Genomic DNA, 18,371 nt, shown 5'->3' on the forward strand with positions numbered 1-18,371 from the left:
GTTTGGATAATTTCTAATTTTTTAAATTTTCATTTATAGAAGTGAAGACTATTTTAAAATGTGTTACAGGTGACAAAACTAAATTAAAAAAGCATCTGAAGAATCTTAACAACAGTATATCTATCATGTCATGAAAGCTTAAAAACAGCTTAATAAAATTCAGGACAAATAGTTTAATGATGAAAACATTAAAAAAAATCAAGTCTTGAGCTCAATGACATTCCATCTAAATCTAATATTAGTGACCACTTACATTACTCTTTACCATTGGAAATACCCATTTACATTTCTGCCTCTGTCCATATGAAGTAGATGTACTTTAAAATATCTATTTCTCTCACTAAATACAACTAAATTAAGGCTACAAACATAAGAAGCTTCTAAAAGGTGGAGAGAAGAGGGCAAACTGACTAGTGACCTCAGGACCCAAGGAAAGATATGGTGGTGAGTTCCCTGGCTTTTTATTTTGCCTCAAATATCCCAAAGTGGATAGTAGAGAGGACAGCAACCTGGAATTGTCAATAGATGTAGAAAAAATAAAAAATAAAAAATAAATAAAACTCTAAGAAATGCCTGCTCTCTAGCCAAAGAACCAGGAACAGGGCTACCTAGCAAGACAGAAACATTTAAAGTAGTAACTACTAAGTCAAATATTGCAAAAAATGAGGAATGTGCCACCTCCCACACCAGTAAAGACTGAATGGTAAGCTTATACTTCCACCATTGCTAGGCTATAACATGGTACCTCAATCTCCCTGCAGGGGTGGTGTCAGAGGATGCTAATTGGGAAGCCAGGGATTTTCATCTACACTAGAAAGTAACAAATCATGCTTCCGGTATCAGTGAAACCCATTTGGGGATCCTGGACTTCTACTCCTATCTGATGGTAAAAAGGCAACCTCCTCTTCTTACTGAGCAATGTCATAGAAGGCCTACTAGAGAGTTAGGACCTTCACCACCGCTTGGTAGTAACAAGGCCATGTTTACATTTTGTCAATAAAGGCCGCATTAGGAGCACAACTGATGTGTTCCTGTTCTCCCAGCCAGAAGGTTATCAGTAGAGACCTAGTGGGTAGCCAGAACTCCCACTTATGGCTTCAAGTATCAAGAAGCCCTTCTGTCTTCCATGGGTGTCAATGGAGACAGAGTGGAGAATATGAACTTCCTTCACCACCTGGAACTAACAATGAACCAGAGGCTTAAAACATAATAATCAACATGTCCATATTTCTAGTAAAACACTCATCCAACTGACTATGAAATAATCAACCTATGCCAACATAAAGAAAACACAGAAGTCAGAATGACCTGACAAGCACTTTAAAGCAGGTATCATAAAAATTCTTCAGTGAGCATGCTTGAAACAAAAATACAGAAAGTCTCAGCGCAAGAATATAATATATAAAGAACCAGATGGAAAAGATACAATACCAAAATGAATAAAGAAATTGAGGAAAGAATCAGGGAAAGAAGACAAACCACTGGAAATTGCTCAATCTGAATAACAGAGAGAACAGATAGAAAAGTGAAATAAGAGAGTCTCAGGGGTCTGTGGGACCATAAAAAAGATCATTTGAGTCATCAGAGTTCTGGAAGGAAAAAAGAAAAGGGGCAGAGCTGAAAAAGTATTCAAATAAATAAGAGCTGAAAATTCTCAAATTTGGCAAAAGACATAAACCTATAGAATCAAGTGCCTAAGAGTAACCAAATAGGATAAATCCAAAGAAATTCATGCCAAAACACATCACAGAAAAACTTCTAAAAACTAAAGACAGAGGAAATCTTGAAAGCAGCAAGAATCAAACACCTTGGGTGATGCTGGTTCCTTCTGGGGACATCACTCATTACCAAGGAAAAGCAAATCAAAACCACAATGAGAGGTCACCTCATACCTGTCGGAATGGCTAAAAGCAAAACACCAGAAACAAGTGTTGGTGAGGATATGGAGAAAAAGGAGTCCTCATGCATTGCTGATGGGAATGCAAACTGTGGATATACAGTATATATATTACAACTAAATTACAGTATGGAGTTTCCTCCATACTGTGGAAAATAGTATGGAATTTCCTAAAAAAAAATAAAAAATAGAACTACCATATGATCCAGTAATTCCACTACTACATATTTACCCAAAGAATATGAAAACAGTAATTCAAAAGGATAAATGCACCCCTATGTTTTATTATAGCATTATTTACAATAGCCAGATTATAGGAGCAACCCAAGTGTCCAATGATAGATGAATGAATAAAGAAGTTGTTTATACACACAATGGAATATTACTGAGCCATGAAAAAGAATACAATCCTGCCATTTGCAACAACATAGGTGGATCTAGACAGTATAATGCTAAGTGAAATAAGTCAGAGAAAGACAAATACTATATGATCTCATACATACATACAATTGAAAACAACAACAACAACAAAAGAAAGAAATAAACCAAAAATAGACTCTGCAATAGGGAGAACAAACTGGTAGTTGACCGAGAGAAGGTGGTGGTGGGGGATATGGGTAGAATAGGTGAAGGGAATTAAGAGTATACTTATTGTGATGAGCACTGAGTAATAAATAAGATCAATATATTGTATACCTGAAATGAATGTAACACTGTATATTAATCATATTTCATTTTGAAAAAAGGAAAAGAAACACCTATGTATAGGGAGAAAAACAATTTGAGTGGCAGGGGGTTTTTCATCAGAAATAATGGAGGACAGAAAGAAGTAATGCAAAATAAGGTCAGAAAGAAGTAACACAAAATAAGCATTTTTCAACTGTGGAAAGAAGTTGCCAAACTCAGAATTCTGTATGCAGAAAAATATCCTTCAGGAGTGAAGGGGAAATCAAGACCTCAGATGTAAAAAAACTAAAAGACTTTGTCACTAGCAGATCTATCCTAAAAGAGTTAAATTGGAAGTATCCTAAAAGATTTGAATTGAAAAAGATAGAAGGAATTTTAGAGAATCAGGAAGGAAGAATATGATAGAGCAAAAATACAGGTAAATAAATAGACAAATGGAGAGGTCATAGCTAATGGGTATGAAATTTCTGTTTTGAGGTCATGAAAATTTCTAAAATTAACTAAGGAAATGGTTACAAATGATCTGTGAATATACCAAAAATTATTGAATTATGCACTTTCAATGGGTAAATTTTATCTTAATTTTATCTCAATAAAGTTGTTTTTAAAAATCACAATAGTGGTAGCTTAAGGAAAGGGGCACAAAAGGATTTCCTAAGCATGAATGGGCAAGTTTTATATCTTGATCTAGGTGATGGTAACATAGGTATTACCATATATATCTTATATATATATATATGGTATATATATCTTAGTCAAAATTAATATATCTTAGTCAAAATTAATCAAACTAAACCTTTCAATTTGTGTATTTACTGTTATAGTTATACCACAATAAAGAATATTAGAATAAGAAATTGATAGGTAATCTCGAATTCCTTTCCAAAATGCTTTTTACCAATTTACATTAATAACAACAGTATAGGGGTGCCTGGGTGGCTCAGTGGGTTAAGTCTCTGCCTTCTGCTCAGGTCGTGATCTCAGGGTCCTGGGATTGAGCCCCACATCGGGCTCTCTGCTCAGCAGGGAGCCTGCTTCCTCCTCCTCTCTCTCTCTCTCTGCCTACTTGTGATCTCTTTCTGTCAAATAAATAAATAAAATCTTAAAAAAAAATAACAACAGTATATTAAAATTCAAGTGCTCCACATCTTACTAACTCTAATATTGATAATCTAAGGGACTAAGTATGGGACCCCATTGTGGTTTTAATTATCAATCTGTTATTGTTATTTAGGTCAGTCATTTTTCCCATTGTTTTTTGGATATTCATGTTTCAAAAAATAAGAATTTTCATATCGATTACTCAGTGTTCTACTGGCTTCTTTGACATCTTCTTATTTCTTAGTCACTTTAATGTAAGTCACAAATACCTTCTCTCAAAATGAGTTTTGTCTTCTCTCTTGTTACAGTGCACTTATCATGAATAATAATTAATTATTAATATTATAATCAATTATATTATATGTAATTATACATTAATATTATATAATTATTAATAATCTAGAAATTTATGATAGTGTCAAAAGTCACATTTAATCATGCATTTTGTGTGTGTGTGTGTGTGTGTGTGTGTGTCTTTTAAAAGAAATACTTCTCTGACACAAGTGGGTAAGTTTGTCTCCTATATGGTCTTTAATCTTCCTGGAAATGGTTTTATGTGTGTGTTATAAGATAGAAATACAACTTTATTTCTAAATTTGCTTTATTTCTCCATATGGCTGACCTATTTTGTTTGTACAATTTATGATAGATTATATCTGTATTCTTTTTTCTATTACATTAATCATTTTATTTGTATTTTGAGGCCATTGATAGTGCCTTACTATTTATAATTTTATAATAAATATGGATCTAGAAGCCAAAAAACCCCCATTTATTTAGATTACTAGAAAAATGCAAGATAAAGTAATGATGTTTCTTAAATATTTTTTAAGGATGAGGATTTTTTTTTTTTTTTTTTTTTGACAGAGAGATCACAAGTAGGCAGATAGGCAGGCAGAGAGAGATGGGGAAGCAGGCTCCCACTGAGCAGAGAGCCCAATGCGGGGCTTGATCCCAGGACCCTGACATCATGATCTGAGCCAAATGCAGAGGCCTTAACCCACTGAGCCACCCAGGTGCCCCAGGATGAGGATTTTTACCTTTGAATTCCTTAAATGCTTTATTATTGTGGCAAATTAGCCACAAGCAAATGCATCTTTTTAGTTTTCAAATTAATGTCCTAAGGGTGAAAATTATTTATTTGCCCTCAACAACATATTATTTTCCATTTTTGCTCTCCATTCATTTAAACAATAATGACCATAGAAATCTACTAGTGGTACCCCAAATTTAATCTTGCTTTCAATTTTGTATATCATTTTATTTGATTCTTAATAATAAAAAATATAAGGTCAGAGAGGTTTAGAATACTAATGACTTCCATTGTCTCTTACTCTAACTTAAGGAATTTCTGATAGCTCTCTAGTAATTGTCATGCCTTTTGACTTGATAATCTGTTTCCTAGACATTAATTGAGAACAAAAGTGTTGGTGGAATGAGACCTATAGTAATTTTAGGCCACATTTTAATAGGAATGAATGCTTGCTTTGTTTGAATACATTTCACAGACAGAAGTATCTGAATGAGGGAGTTATCTCTATTAATGATTTGAACTTTACTACTTTTTATAGTTCTTTTTTTTCTCTAGCTGTTTTAGAAATTGAGAGTAAACTATGGAAATTAAAAATATGGTACAAGCTTAAGAAATGATACCATAAAACACTGAAATCAGATAATGAAGACTTACCTCTATTTCTTTTCTTAATTTTTCATGTGTCTTTTTCTCTTCTTCAAGAAAACAAGTTTTTTCAGTGATAGATTCTTTTACAGTTATAATTTTATCCTTTAACTCTGTAATGTCTTCCTGTATGTTTACAAAAGTTTAAAATATACAAGTCAAACAATGAATGGTCAATAGAAGTCCAACATTTTTAGTATTTCTATAATTTAAAAAAACTAGCCATCACATTTAATTTTGGTAAACAGAATTAGAATATTTCATAGGTACAAAGAATAAAGAACTGTTATTCAAACAAATAAACCTTTGATTTAAAAACTTAAAATTAAAACTGAAGGTAAATAAGATTCTTTTTAAAAAATATTTATTTATTTATTTATTTGACAGAGAGAGATCACAAGTAGACAGAGAGGCAGGCAGAGAGAGAGAGGAAGGGAAGCAGGTTCCCCTCCGAGCAGAGAGCTCGATGTGGGACTCAATCCCAGGACCCTGAGATCATGACCTGAGCCGAAAGCAGCGGCTTAACCCACTGAGCCACCCAGGCACCCCGTAAATAAGATATTTTAAAAAGTGGTAGTCATACTGGCCATTGCACAGAAACAGTGACTAATAATACAGTATATGTTAATTAAATTGAATTTAAATGTAAAAAGGATAAAAACTTAAAATTAAAACGAAATGTAAATAAGATGTAAGAAAAGTAGTAGTCGTAGTGGCAATTGCCCAGCAACAGTGTAAAGGAATCTTTTAAATTCTCTAGCAAGAAACGACAGGTTAAAAAAAAAAAAATGACAGGTATTTTAAGTTTATATCTCCCATTGTCTTCAAAAAATGGTATAAAAGTAAAAAAAGATCTTAAGGCACTATTATTAATTGATATTGTTTGTAGAATAGCATTAAGCATAAAAAATTGATTTGAATTGGTCAGATCCATTAGCCTAGGAAGCGAGGGCTTCAACACTTTTGTGAGTCACACTTTCTGAAACAACTGGATTAATTGTTCACTGTAATTTTTTTGACTATATATTTTTATTAATCCACAAGGGATTTGAGAAAAACTCCCTTATGTATTTGTACATTTGGTATAGTTGTTATATAACTCATGTATTTAAGTTTTTAAAAGTTGTGAAAATAGTTTCTGAATCTAGTTAAGAGAGTTATGGACATTTTATTAAGTTAATGATAAGTGTATCGCTTAATAAGTAAGAGTACTTGCAAAAAAGAAGTAATAGAAAAAATTTTGATAAAGGATATTTCAAACCTGTAGTTGTTTTATGTGATTTCCTCCTGGATTTTGGAGATTTTGCATAAGTTCCTCTTTCATTTTTTTTAACTTTTTAACAAGATCTCGTTTTTCATGAAGTACAGTCATGAATGACCATTTGTTTTCTATCGCCCCCAAACTAACTTTATGCTCTTTTATTTTTGCGTAGTATTCATTATATCTTATCTTGTGTTCCTCAAAATCTTCTTGGGCTGCTTCTATGTCAAATTTAAGCTTTACATTTTCTGTATGTAAGGATTTGATTTGAGTTTCCAGGTTCCCACACTGAAGTTTGGCATTTTCTATGGCAGCATCTTGCTGACAAATTTGCTTTTCTATTTCTTTAGTTTCTGCAGAGACAGATGCTATTTGTTTTTCAAGCTCATGGAGTTCATTCTGTAAAATATTTCAATATTATTATTATTAATTCATGATATTCAACATTAGAAGAATGTTATTGTTTTGATCCATATGTCTGTAGCAAAACCACAACATAAAAATACACATTTGTCAGATATAGAAAAATTGATATACAATAAAAGGAACCATTCAATAAGTAACAAAATGATTTTATAATGTTAGAGGGAGCTGAGAGTTATATATTTCTTACTTTTTAATGTTCATCTAATTCAAAATATTAAAATTTCATAATTTGTGTTAACACTTTATAAATAAATAAAAAGTTTTACTTTCTTCTTTCAATATGGATGAAATTATTTATTTTTATTTATTTTTACTATTTATTTATTTATTTTTCTTTCATGATTGCACTTGCTTGAACCGCCAGTACCATAGAAAGAACAGAAGTGGTAAGATCACATATCCTTGCCTTCCTTGCTCCTGGTCTTAGGAGAGAAACATTCACTTTTTCACCATTAGATAAATTTGCTATAGGATTCATAAAGGTACGTAAATGTCCTTTTTTAGATTATGGAAGTTGTACTCCTAATTTGCTAGTTTTTATCATGAATGGATGTTGGATTATGAAAAGTATTTTTTATGTGTCTATAATTCTCTTTCTAAATATAAATGTACTAATTTGTTCTCTTGCTTAAATCCCACCAAAACCTTCCCATTATCTTTAGTATAATGTCCAACTTTCTTATCATAGTATGTATCTCTCACTACTTCTCAAAACACACCCTATACTATACTGCCACCAAACCACATATACAGTTGACCCTTGAGCAACACATGCATGGGTCCACTTAGAGGCAGATTTTATATATCTAAAAAGTACAGTACTATAAATGTATTTTCTCTTCCTTGTGATTTAAAAAATATATATATTTTACGTATTTGTTTGAAAGACAGAGTGAGCGAGCGAGAGAGAGAACAAGCCAAGGGGAGAGGCAGGGGGTGAAGTTGACTCCACCCTGAGCAGGAAGCCCAGTGCAACTTGCAACTCAGAACTTGATTCCAGGACCCTGGGATTATTACCTGAGCCCAAGGCAGACGTTTAACCGTCTGAGCCACCCAGGTGTCCCCTTCTGATTTTCTTAATGATATTTTTTTTTCCTCTAGCTGACATTATTGTAAAAATATAGTATATAAAACATGTAACTTAAAAATATGTCTATTGGTAAGTCTTCTAGTAAATAGTAGACTATTGTAGTTAAATTTGGGGTGAGTCAAAAGTTATATGTTGATTTAACTGGCTCAGGGTAGCACTCCTAAACTCCACATTATTCAAGAATCAACTGTAGTTCTGTGAATGTATCAAATGCTCTTTCAGGCTTCTGTGAATTTTCTCAGGATCTTCTTGCCCAGAATACCATCCTTCTCACACCCAAACCTTAAACCTGTCCTAGATAGCCAATATTCAAGTGAACTCCAGCTGTCTTCTTTTTTTAAACCCAATAGAAACGTCACTTTGTGATCATTCGTTTAGCGTTAAATGTGTTCATGCCTTCATTGTTGACATTACTACCCTGTGTATAATTATTTATTTATTTATTTGTCTCCCTCTTCAATAGATGAGTGAGGACAATGTTTGGCAAAATGCTTAATAAAATGTAGTTTATTGATATAAGTGAAATAACACCTGTGAAACTTATTGGAGAGTGAGAAATTTTACAGAAAATTTATTTATAAAGAGCTAAGACATTATTATTTTATATTCTCTTGCAAAAAAGTATTCTTTTCTAAAAGTAACTATGCAATGTAAATATTTATGAGATCCATATTACCATGGTAGTATAATTATTAATCATCATATCTCTGCTGATACATTAATACCTAAAACCAACATCAAAATCTACCTCTATCCTGTCTACCAGGGTCCCAGCAGGATACTGTACATATATTTACAAATATTAACTCATTTAATCTTCATGAAAACCTTGTAGGCAGGTCATACTATTATCTCTATTTTACAAATACAAAAACAGAAGCACAGAGAAATTAAACAATGGAGCTAAAAGCAGCAAATCTTGCCTTTCAAACTAGGCTGCTGGGTTCTAGAGCCTATTTTTCAGTTCCATAATATATTTAATAATAATCTTTAAGAACCACATAGTAAATATACTATTTCCATTTTTCTTTAGCTATATTAAGAGTATAGTTATATCTAATTGTGCTGCATACAAAAAACAAGTATGGCTTTTCCAATTCCCCATAGTGGAATCATGAATACATTATGAAATATAAGGAACACAAAAATGTTTCTCATCACCTTGTAATGTTCACTGTCAACTAATAGCCATGGCTTTAAGAACACTGGCTTAAAAACTTAACCTTTCTTCAGTTTAACATTTTAGGAAAAACTGAAATAGAAGTGAATTTAAAATAATTCTATGTGATACATTGGGCTTTATATGTACATACTACAGTTCTAAGGACATTGCTGAATCTTTGTATATTGGGTGTGTGAAATGTTCCATGAAACTAAAATACTTGTATAGACTTCACTTTGGGATAATAGAATAATTAAGAAGGAGTAAACATGAAAAACAGGAGTTTCAAATAGCCTCCCAAATTAACTTCCTAACTTCCCTAACCCCTAAGTTAGCCTCCTCCTAACTTCCCTGTTAATAATTCAATATCATTTTAAAGACAGTATTGACTCATTTAAAAGACTATATGAAGTAGATTACCTGCAAATGGAACAGAACTTTTTTGTTTTTTTCTATTTCTGATGTTTGTGATTGTTGTTGCTTTGCAACTTGCTCTACAGCATCAGTTAATGAAGATGTGCCTTGGTTAGCCAGAGCTAGACAAAAGAATAAAGTACATAAAACTGTAAGTTGCAAACACTCTAAGAAAGTTATTGTTTCTTCACTCAAAGTCATGAAAAATGTGATATGTCTCATAAATAAAGTAGATTCAGAATTGGTAATATTCCCTTTCTGATTATAAGCAAAACCAAAATCAAAAGCCATAATAATACACAATGCAGAATAGCCTAATATAATGTTATACCTGTTCCTGTATGGAACAGTATAAATATTTTGATTGTCCCCATTTTTTTTTTATCCAGACCACTTACACATATGCATAATTACAGTGCTACCATAATAAGTATACAGCAATTTATAGTTGATGAATTTTCATTAAAGGCCTGTTGTTATGCCTTTTCTAAATACCATCTAAGTGTCCTCCTGGAGAAATTTAATAGCTTCCTTCTATTGCATTTGGCTATACATTTTAACAAAATTATCCTATCATACTACCTTTTTGTTGCTGCTTATCCTTTAATTATTTCTTTCTTTTAAAAAATAATTTATTTCTTAAGATTGCTTCATTACCTTCTTCAGGAACTCCTTGACTCTTCCTTTCTTTGTTGCCTGACATTCTACTCTGTATCTTTCTCTCTTTTTGGTTTACTTTCTTTAGGCCTATAAAATAATCAATATTGATAATTTTTCACTTTTCTGTCTTTTTTTCTCCTGTCATATATCCTGGTGATCCTGAAAACAACTGTTCACTAAAAGGACAAGCCAGAATCTTGCCTTCTCTCTTATATGCTGCATGCAATTCTTTTAGTAAAACTTATTGGTTCTATCTTTAAATTATATTGGAATCCACTCACTGCTTGCCACTTTTTTTTTTTTTAAGATTTTATTTATTTATTTGACAGAGAGAAATCACAAGTAGATGGAGAGGCAGGCAGAGAGAGAGAGAGGGAAGCAGGCTCTCTGCTGAGCAGGGAGCCCGATGTGGGACTCGATCCCAGGACTCTGAGATCATGACCTGAGCCGAAGGCAGCGGCTTAACCCACTGAGCCACCCAGGCGCCCACTGCTTGCCACTTTTAAATACTATTACTAGAGAGGATTCTGTCATAACATTCTTTAAAACATGACCTCTCCTCCTTCATTTTCCATTTCCTTATCCTGCCTCATTTTTCTTTTTTTTTAATTCATTATTTTTATAAACATATAGTGTATTATTTGCCCCAGGGGTACAGGTCTGTGAATCATCAGGCTTACACACTTCACAGCACTCACCATATCACATACCCTCCCCAATGTCCATAACCCAACCACCCTCTCCCTACTCCCTTCCCCCGCAGCAACCCTCAGTTTGTTTTGTGGGATTAAGAGTCTCCTATAGTTTGTCTCGCTCCCCATCCCATCTTGTTTCATTTTTTCTTCCCTACCCCCCAGACCTACCACTCTGCCTCTCAAATTCCTCATGTCAGGGAGATCATATGATAATTGCCTTTCTCATTGACTTATTTCACTCAGCATAATACCCTCTAGTTCCATCCATGTCATTGCAACTGGCAAGATTTCATTTCTTTTGATGGCTGCATAGTATTCATATATATATATATATATATATATATATATACACACATACATCTATCTCACATCTTCTTTATATATTCATCTGATGATGGACATCTAGGTTCTTTCCATAGTTTGGCTATTGTGGACAGTGCTTCTGTAAATATTCGGGTGCAAATGCCCCTTTGGGATCACTACATTTGTATCTTTATGGTAAATACCCAGTCATGCAATTGCTGGGTTGTAGGGTAGCTCTATTTTCAACTTTTTGAGGAAACCCCATGCTGTTTTCCAGAGTGGCTGCACCAGATTGCATTCCCCAAAACAGTGTGGGAGAGTTCCCCTTTCTCCGCATCCTCTTCAACATATGTCATTTCCTGACTTGTTAATTTAAGCCATTCTGACTGGTATGAGGTGGTATCTCATTGTGATTTGATTTGTATTTCCCTGATGCCAAGTGATGGTGAGCATTTTTTCATGTGTCTGTTGGCCATCGGGATGTCGTCTTCGCAGAAATGTCTGTTCATGTTTTCTGCTCATTTCTTGATTGGATTATTTGTTCTTTGGGTGTTCAGTTATAGATTTTGGATACTAGTTCTTTATCTGATATGTCATTTGTGAATATCTTTTCCCATTATGTCAGTTGTCTTTTGGTTTTGTTGACTGTTTCCTCTGCTGTGTAAAAGTTTTTGAGCTTGATGAAGTCCCAATAGTTCATTTTGGCTCTTCCTTCCCTTGCCTTTGGCTATGTTTCTAGGAAGAAGTTTCTGCGGCTGTGGTCGAAGAGATCACTGCCTATATTCTCCTCAACAGCATCCTTTTTCTTAATAGCATTTGTCACCATTGATATTTTACATGGATTTGTTTCTTTTTTTATTTCCTTATACTAATGTAAGCTCCATAAGGGTAGAGACCTTAGAACAATGCCTGGCACTTACTTAATAGGTGTCTATTTATAGTCTATCTCCACTCCAGTTTACCTTGTTCTAATGATAGAATTATGCTCCTAAAATACTGTTCCTACCATATCAACATCCCAGCCAGTCTTTCAACTCCATCATAGATGGCATCTTCTTTAAGAAGTCTTTCTTGGGGCACCTGGGTGGCTCAGTGGGTTAAAGCCTCTGCCTTTGGCTCAGGTCATGATCCCAGGGTCCTGGGATGGAGTCCTGCATCAGGCTCTCTGCTCAGCGGGGAGCCTGCTCCCTCCTCTCTCTCTGCCTGCCTCTCTGCCTACTTGTGATCTCTGTCAAATAAATATTTTTTTTAAAAAAGAAGTCTTTCTTGGTAGATATGATCCTTCCCTCTCTTTAGTGCAATTGTTTCTATATCTCTATTATACCATGATAACAGTTTAGGTCATAGAGTAAGACAGAACTAGCTTTGAACTCGGGTTGTACCACTTACTAGTTCATTAGGTAAATTCTTTCCAATCTGGGCCTCAAGGTCCTTATCCTATAAAACAGAAACAATAGTAATACCTATCTCATTGGGAGGACTAAATGAAATAATGCATGACATCATTTAGTAAATTCCTGCTACTCAACAGTTTTTATTCTTACTATTTCCATTAGACTGTAAGCTCCAGGAAGACAAATATAATGTCTTATTCATTTCTGTATTCCTTAAAGAATTTGGTGGAGAAATGCAAAAAATGAAGAAAATTAGATTTACATAATAAAAAAATAACATAACTGGTACTTCTCGATCTCTATATCTGAAGCAATATGAACTGAAAAACTCTTGGGTGTCATTTATTTAAATCAACTAATTGTGAAAGGATATCTACTTTAAAATTGGGGAAGTTTGAGGGGCACCTGGGTGGCTCTGTCAGTTAACTGTCTGCCTTTGGCTTGGGTCATGATCTGATCATGGGTGGAATTAAGTACCAAGTGAGGCTACCTGCTCAGGGGTGGAGTTCACTTTTCTCTCTCCATTTGCCCCTCTTCCTGCCACTCCTCCCCCCAAACAAACAAAATCTTAAAAAAAATAATAAATTGGGAATTTTATTTTTTTCTGGATCTCTATTGTAGAATGGACAAAAGATAAAAACGAAAATAAACTACTGCCATCTACTGATAATGCATCACAATGGCTTAACTTAATGAAAACAGAGTTTAGACTAGACAGTATCAATTACTCTTTCATTCAAGCCACATATGTAGGTACATATAATATGCAAAGTATTGTGAGGAATATAAGATGAATTAAGTGACTCTGATAAAAAAAAATACCTATAGTATTCCATAGTAAATGTCCAATTTACATATGAAACAAAATCATTTAGAAAAAATACTTTCAACTAAAATAATTAGTTTTACAGTAAACAGTGTAATGCACATGTTACATTAAACTACCATTCTTTTATAACTATAGTCAACATTTATTGAGTACTTGCAAGTAACTAGCATTTTTCTAAGTGCTTTTACATGAATTATCTTTATTTCCCCTCAGAGCAATCCTATAAGCTAAATACTATTTTTACTTATATTTTGTAGATGAATAAACTCAAGACTTGGAGAAATTAAGAAATTAGCCAAAAACCACACATCCAACAAGTAGGAAGGATGTAATTTGAAACTATTAGGATCCAAATTACATTTATTAGGCACTCAATATGTACTAAAGCACTAGGATAATCATGATTTGTGCATTGTCTCTTTTGCATTGAGAGGCAAGGCCCTCTACGTGACCCTTGGAAGAATCTGAAATGGCCATGTTTCAAGTTTTTGGAAACTCATCATCTGGTACCTCTTCCAAGTTAATGACCAAAATAAAGCAAGTTTATCAAACTACTCTGCGGCCTTCGGGAGCTTTTAGCTTAGAAGAATTAAGAGGAGGCAAATGTATATGTGCACCCATGTCACATAAGCACTGTTTTTCATTCTGAATGGAAAAAGCTGTCATATGAACCTGCTAGGCAGTTAAAGTAGTTAAGTTTATAATTTCATTCTACCCTTTTAGAATAGATACTTTATCAGAAAACAGATACTTTTTTCTTGTGTGAAATTGTTTTCTAAGTGGGAGGTGGGCTTATTATCTAAAGCTGATATTTAACTGAGAAAGCCACAAAATTAGCCTGGGGAAAGATGAGATTAAAGAGTTCCCTGGTATCAAGCAAATTTTAAACTATAATTTGTCAGAAACATGATGAAATCAGATTTGAGTGGTTCAATTCCAACAAGATAATAGTGATAAAAATGTGACACACTACAAATGAGTAAAAACGTACATTTCAGGTAAAAACAACAACAGCAACAACATGTCTTTTCAATCATATGTTTTCAAGAGAAGTTACAACATTGTCGGAGTCATCCAAAGGAATTAATTAACTGAATCATAAAAAATGTATTCACATCTATTATTTACTTGTGTGTTAGGATCTGGTAGGACTAGGCATTACCTCTTTTTTGACTAGGCAACGTGACTAAGGTTTCAGACTGCTGAAAACAAAACAAAACAAAACAAAAAACCCAGAGGATTTGTACCATTCCTTAACTTCCTATTAAAGACAATACAGGCAGCTTTAATACATTATCCACATTGCTTTTAGCTTTCCATCAAAGATGAGATTTCTCTGAATTTCCTGATAGTACTGGACTACCAAATGTGTCCTTGTAAAGTGTAGACATACAGAGACTGATCAGCAGCTTGAATCCAAGCTTTAAGGGATGGCTGGGCCACTGTTTCAAATTGAAATGAGAAGCCTATGATGAAATTCAGTCATAACCTACCTGCTTGCTTCAATGAGAACAGTAAGAAGCAAGGTCTTCTGTTACTCTAAACCATGAGGAGCTTGTAGTGGGTTGAACAGTATACCCCCAGCCCCAATATGTCCATGTCCTACCCTCCAGAACCTGTGAATGTGGTCTTATTTGGAAAAACAGTCTTTGTAGATGTAATAAGGTATCTTGAGATGAGATCATCCTGGATTTAGGGTGGATCTAAATGTGCCTAAATTTAGGGTCCCACCTAAATCCAATGACAGGTAAGAGACTGTTTCTCTTCTGTTTCTATAACTTTGAGAGAATACATTTTATAATGACTCTCTGGTTAAACTGACTTTAAAAAAAAGCAGATTTAGAGAAAATTTATATACTATTAAGTTCCTTATAAAGTGTACACTTATACACTTTATAAAGTATACACATTATAGTGTTTTTTTTAAAGATTTTATTTATTTGACAGACAGAGATCACAAGTAGGCAGAGAGGCAGGCAGACAGAGAGTGAGAGAAGGAAGCAGGCTCCCTGCTGAGCAGAGAGCCCGATGTGGGGCTCGATCCCAGGACCCTGAGATCATGACCTGAGCCGAAGGCAGCGGCTTAACCCACTGAGCCACCCAGGCACCCACATTATAGTGTTTAATTGACTTTTTTAGTTTATTGCTAGGCTATGGGTCCAGACTACATCAATGAGAGGGTTTCTTTTGTATGAACAAAATGCTAAGGAAGAAGCAATTAATTCTGCCTGGTGAGGGAATGGAGATTCAGGGAAGGTTATGATTGAGCTTGGAAGATCTTAACAAGTAGCAGTTAGATAAGCATAAAAAGAGAAGGGTGTTCCAAGAAGGAACAGCCTTTAGTTTGAGTGGCTTGGGAATAAGGCAGTTGTTTTTTTTAAAGCTAATTATGCATCTGAATCATCTGTATAGATTAAAACAAAATAAACATCAAGCCCAGACTTGACTCCTAGAGATTCTGATTCAAATGCATATTGAATGGAATCCCTAGATTATTTTAAGTTCTGTTTGTAGTTCTGAAGTGCAGCAGGAGAACCACTGGAATGGGGTGAATGGAGACAAGGTAGGTGATGAGGCTAAATAGTCTAGGAACAAATGGTGAAAAGAAATGTTATGTAAATACAACACAATGACAAACTCTCTTCCCTGGCAGCTTTCCTATTTTCAATTACTTTTAATTTTTTTACTGCTGGGTGCCTGGGTGGATCAGTGGGTTAGATCTCTGCCTTCCACTCAGGTCATGATCCCAGGGCCCTGGGATGGAGTCCCGCATGGGCTCTCTGCTCAGCAGGGAGCCTGCTTCCCTCTCTTTCTCTCTCTGTCTGCCTCTCTGCCTACTTGTGATCTCTGTCAAACAAATTAATTTAAAAAAATCTTTAAAAAAATTTTTTTTTACTGCCACTACTGTTTAATGAAAGAAAATAAATTCCCATCATTGTAAAAACATGGATAAATGTTTTAAACCAGCTTTGTGACTCAAAAGATCTCTATTTTGCTTAAGGTAATTATTTAACATAAACTCAGAGTGCAGAGTGCACCCTTCGATCACAGGTACCATCGGCGGAAGGCTCTTAACGAATGCCCCACAAAAATCATGAAAATACAAATTTTGACAAAAACATCTGCTAGGGATACAGAACAGCGAGTTCCTACTCTGGGTTGGGGATCCCAGCACCTAGTCAAATAGAATGGAAGCACTTGCCCACCTCCAAGTGATCTTCCAAACTCCCAGATATCTAGGACTCTTTCAGGTAAAACTTCTTCAGCAGTTATCGTCTGAGCAACTAGGAAGACAAAAGGGACCTCTCCTTCCATCATAACCAGTTCCACAGGAAGCACCCTTTCTCCTACTCTTCCAAGGCGGGACAGATTTTCCCTTTATCTTAGCATCTGCCCTCCATGTAGTAGCTGTTCGATATTTCTAAATGGATGTTATACTCTTTGAGGTTAGACAAGGGACGCTAATTTATCACAATTCTGAGAGTTACTGCCTTCTAATTTTCTACTAGTGGCACGTATTTTTAAATGGCCGTACAAGACTTTGTCAGTGCAAATAGAGGAGCTGTAAAGAGCGTTCGTCCAGTCCAGTCAGTCAAGTAAGTTCGTCCAGTCCAGTCAAGTAAGGTGGAATCAGCAAAAAGGCAAAGGAAGGTTCAACCAAGTGTTTCTGGGAACAAAAAAAGCCACGCAGTGTAAAAAAACAGCAAGAAGTACAAACAAACTCCACCCAAGGAGGAGGATTACTTGAACCCTGGATGGGGTAAATTTCCAAGTGCTAACACAAGCTGCTTCTCAGGGTTGGGCTCGGGTGATGAAACCAAGTGTCTGATCCACACGGCTCGTCCTCGAGCGTTTGGGGGAGCGGACTTGGGGAGAGGGCTTCCATTCGCAGGAGGGAGTCTGCCATTTGCTCCCCGGGTCCCCGTCTCTCCTTAGGGTCCCGCCTGCCTTCCCGCGGCTTCCCGCGGCCCCGCTCCCCTCACCCGCCCGCCAGCCTTCCAGACGTCCCTCTTCCCTCACGGGCCCACCGGTCCCCCTCACTGACTCGCCCTCCTTGCCCGCCTGCTGCTCCCCTCGGCGGCCCACCCGCCTTCCCGCTGCCTCTCTCCCCTCACCCTCGCAGCAGCTTTCCAGACGCCCTACTTACCTCTCCAATCCGTCCCCCTCACCTGGCCCGCCCTTCCGCCGGCGTGCTCCATTCACCAGCTGCCCTCCGGTCAGCCGCCCCGCCCCTCACGGGCCGGCCCACCGCCCGCCCCCCTCACTGGCCCGTCAGCCAGCCAGCCCCTCGCCCCTTTTACTGGTCTGCCTTCCTGCGGACCCCCTCTCCTCGCCCGCCTGCCAGCCTGGCAGCTGTCCCCCTCCCGTAACCCGCCCGCCTTTCCGCCGCCCTGCTCCCGGCACCAGCCTGCCTACCGCCAGACGCCGGGTCCCTTCATAGGCCCGCCCACAGTCCGCCCCCCCACGGTCCCGCCCCCCTGCCCGCGGTCCCGCCCCCCTGCCCGCGGTCCCGCCCACCTGCCGGCAGTCCTGTTCCCCTCACCGCCTGACTGCCTCGTAGCCGCGGGGCTCTCTTGGAGGGGCTCGCAAGCCTGCTAGCCGCCCGGCTCCCTTCACCCGAGCGCCAGCCTCTCAGCCGTCCCGCTCCCCTAAGGGGCCCGCAAGCCTACCAGGACCCCGCTCCCTTCACCTGCACGCCCGAAGTCCCTCCCCACTCAAGGGCCCGCCCGCCGCCACGCCACAGTCGGCCTCCCGCCCAGTTCCACTCACGGCC

General features: G+C 36.6%; 1 protein-coding gene across 5 annotated transcripts in view; it reads right to left on the minus strand.

Annotated features, from left to right (window-relative positions):
* Positions 1–18,371, minus strand: part of CCDC122 (coiled-coil domain containing 122) — a 43,267-nt gene that overhangs the window by 24,216 nt on the left and 680 nt on the right. For 2 of the 5 annotated variants that reach the window (XM_059143823.1, XM_059143825.1), the window contains exons 2-5: positions 10,374–10,463; positions 9,723–9,838; positions 6,625–7,023; positions 5,373–5,489 (exon numbers count right to left, since the gene is read on the minus strand). In XM_059143823.1, the coding sequence (XP_058999806.1) occupies positions 5,373–5,489; positions 6,625–7,023; positions 9,723–9,838; positions 10,374–10,463 (722 nt within the window). Of the gene's footprint in view, positions 1–5,372; positions 5,490–6,624; positions 7,024–9,722; positions 9,839–10,373; positions 10,464–12,763; positions 12,812–16,803; positions 17,183–18,371 lie in introns of those variants that run through there. The other 3 variants (XM_059143827.1, XM_059143826.1, XM_059143824.1) reach the window with 3 other exon arrangements.

This window comes from Mustela lutreola, chromosome 13, assembly GCF_030435805.1.
Source record: "Mustela lutreola isolate mMusLut2 chromosome 13, mMusLut2.pri, whole genome shotgun sequence".
NCBI classification, from domain to species: domain Eukaryota; kingdom Metazoa; phylum Chordata; class Mammalia; order Carnivora; family Mustelidae; genus Mustela; species Mustela lutreola.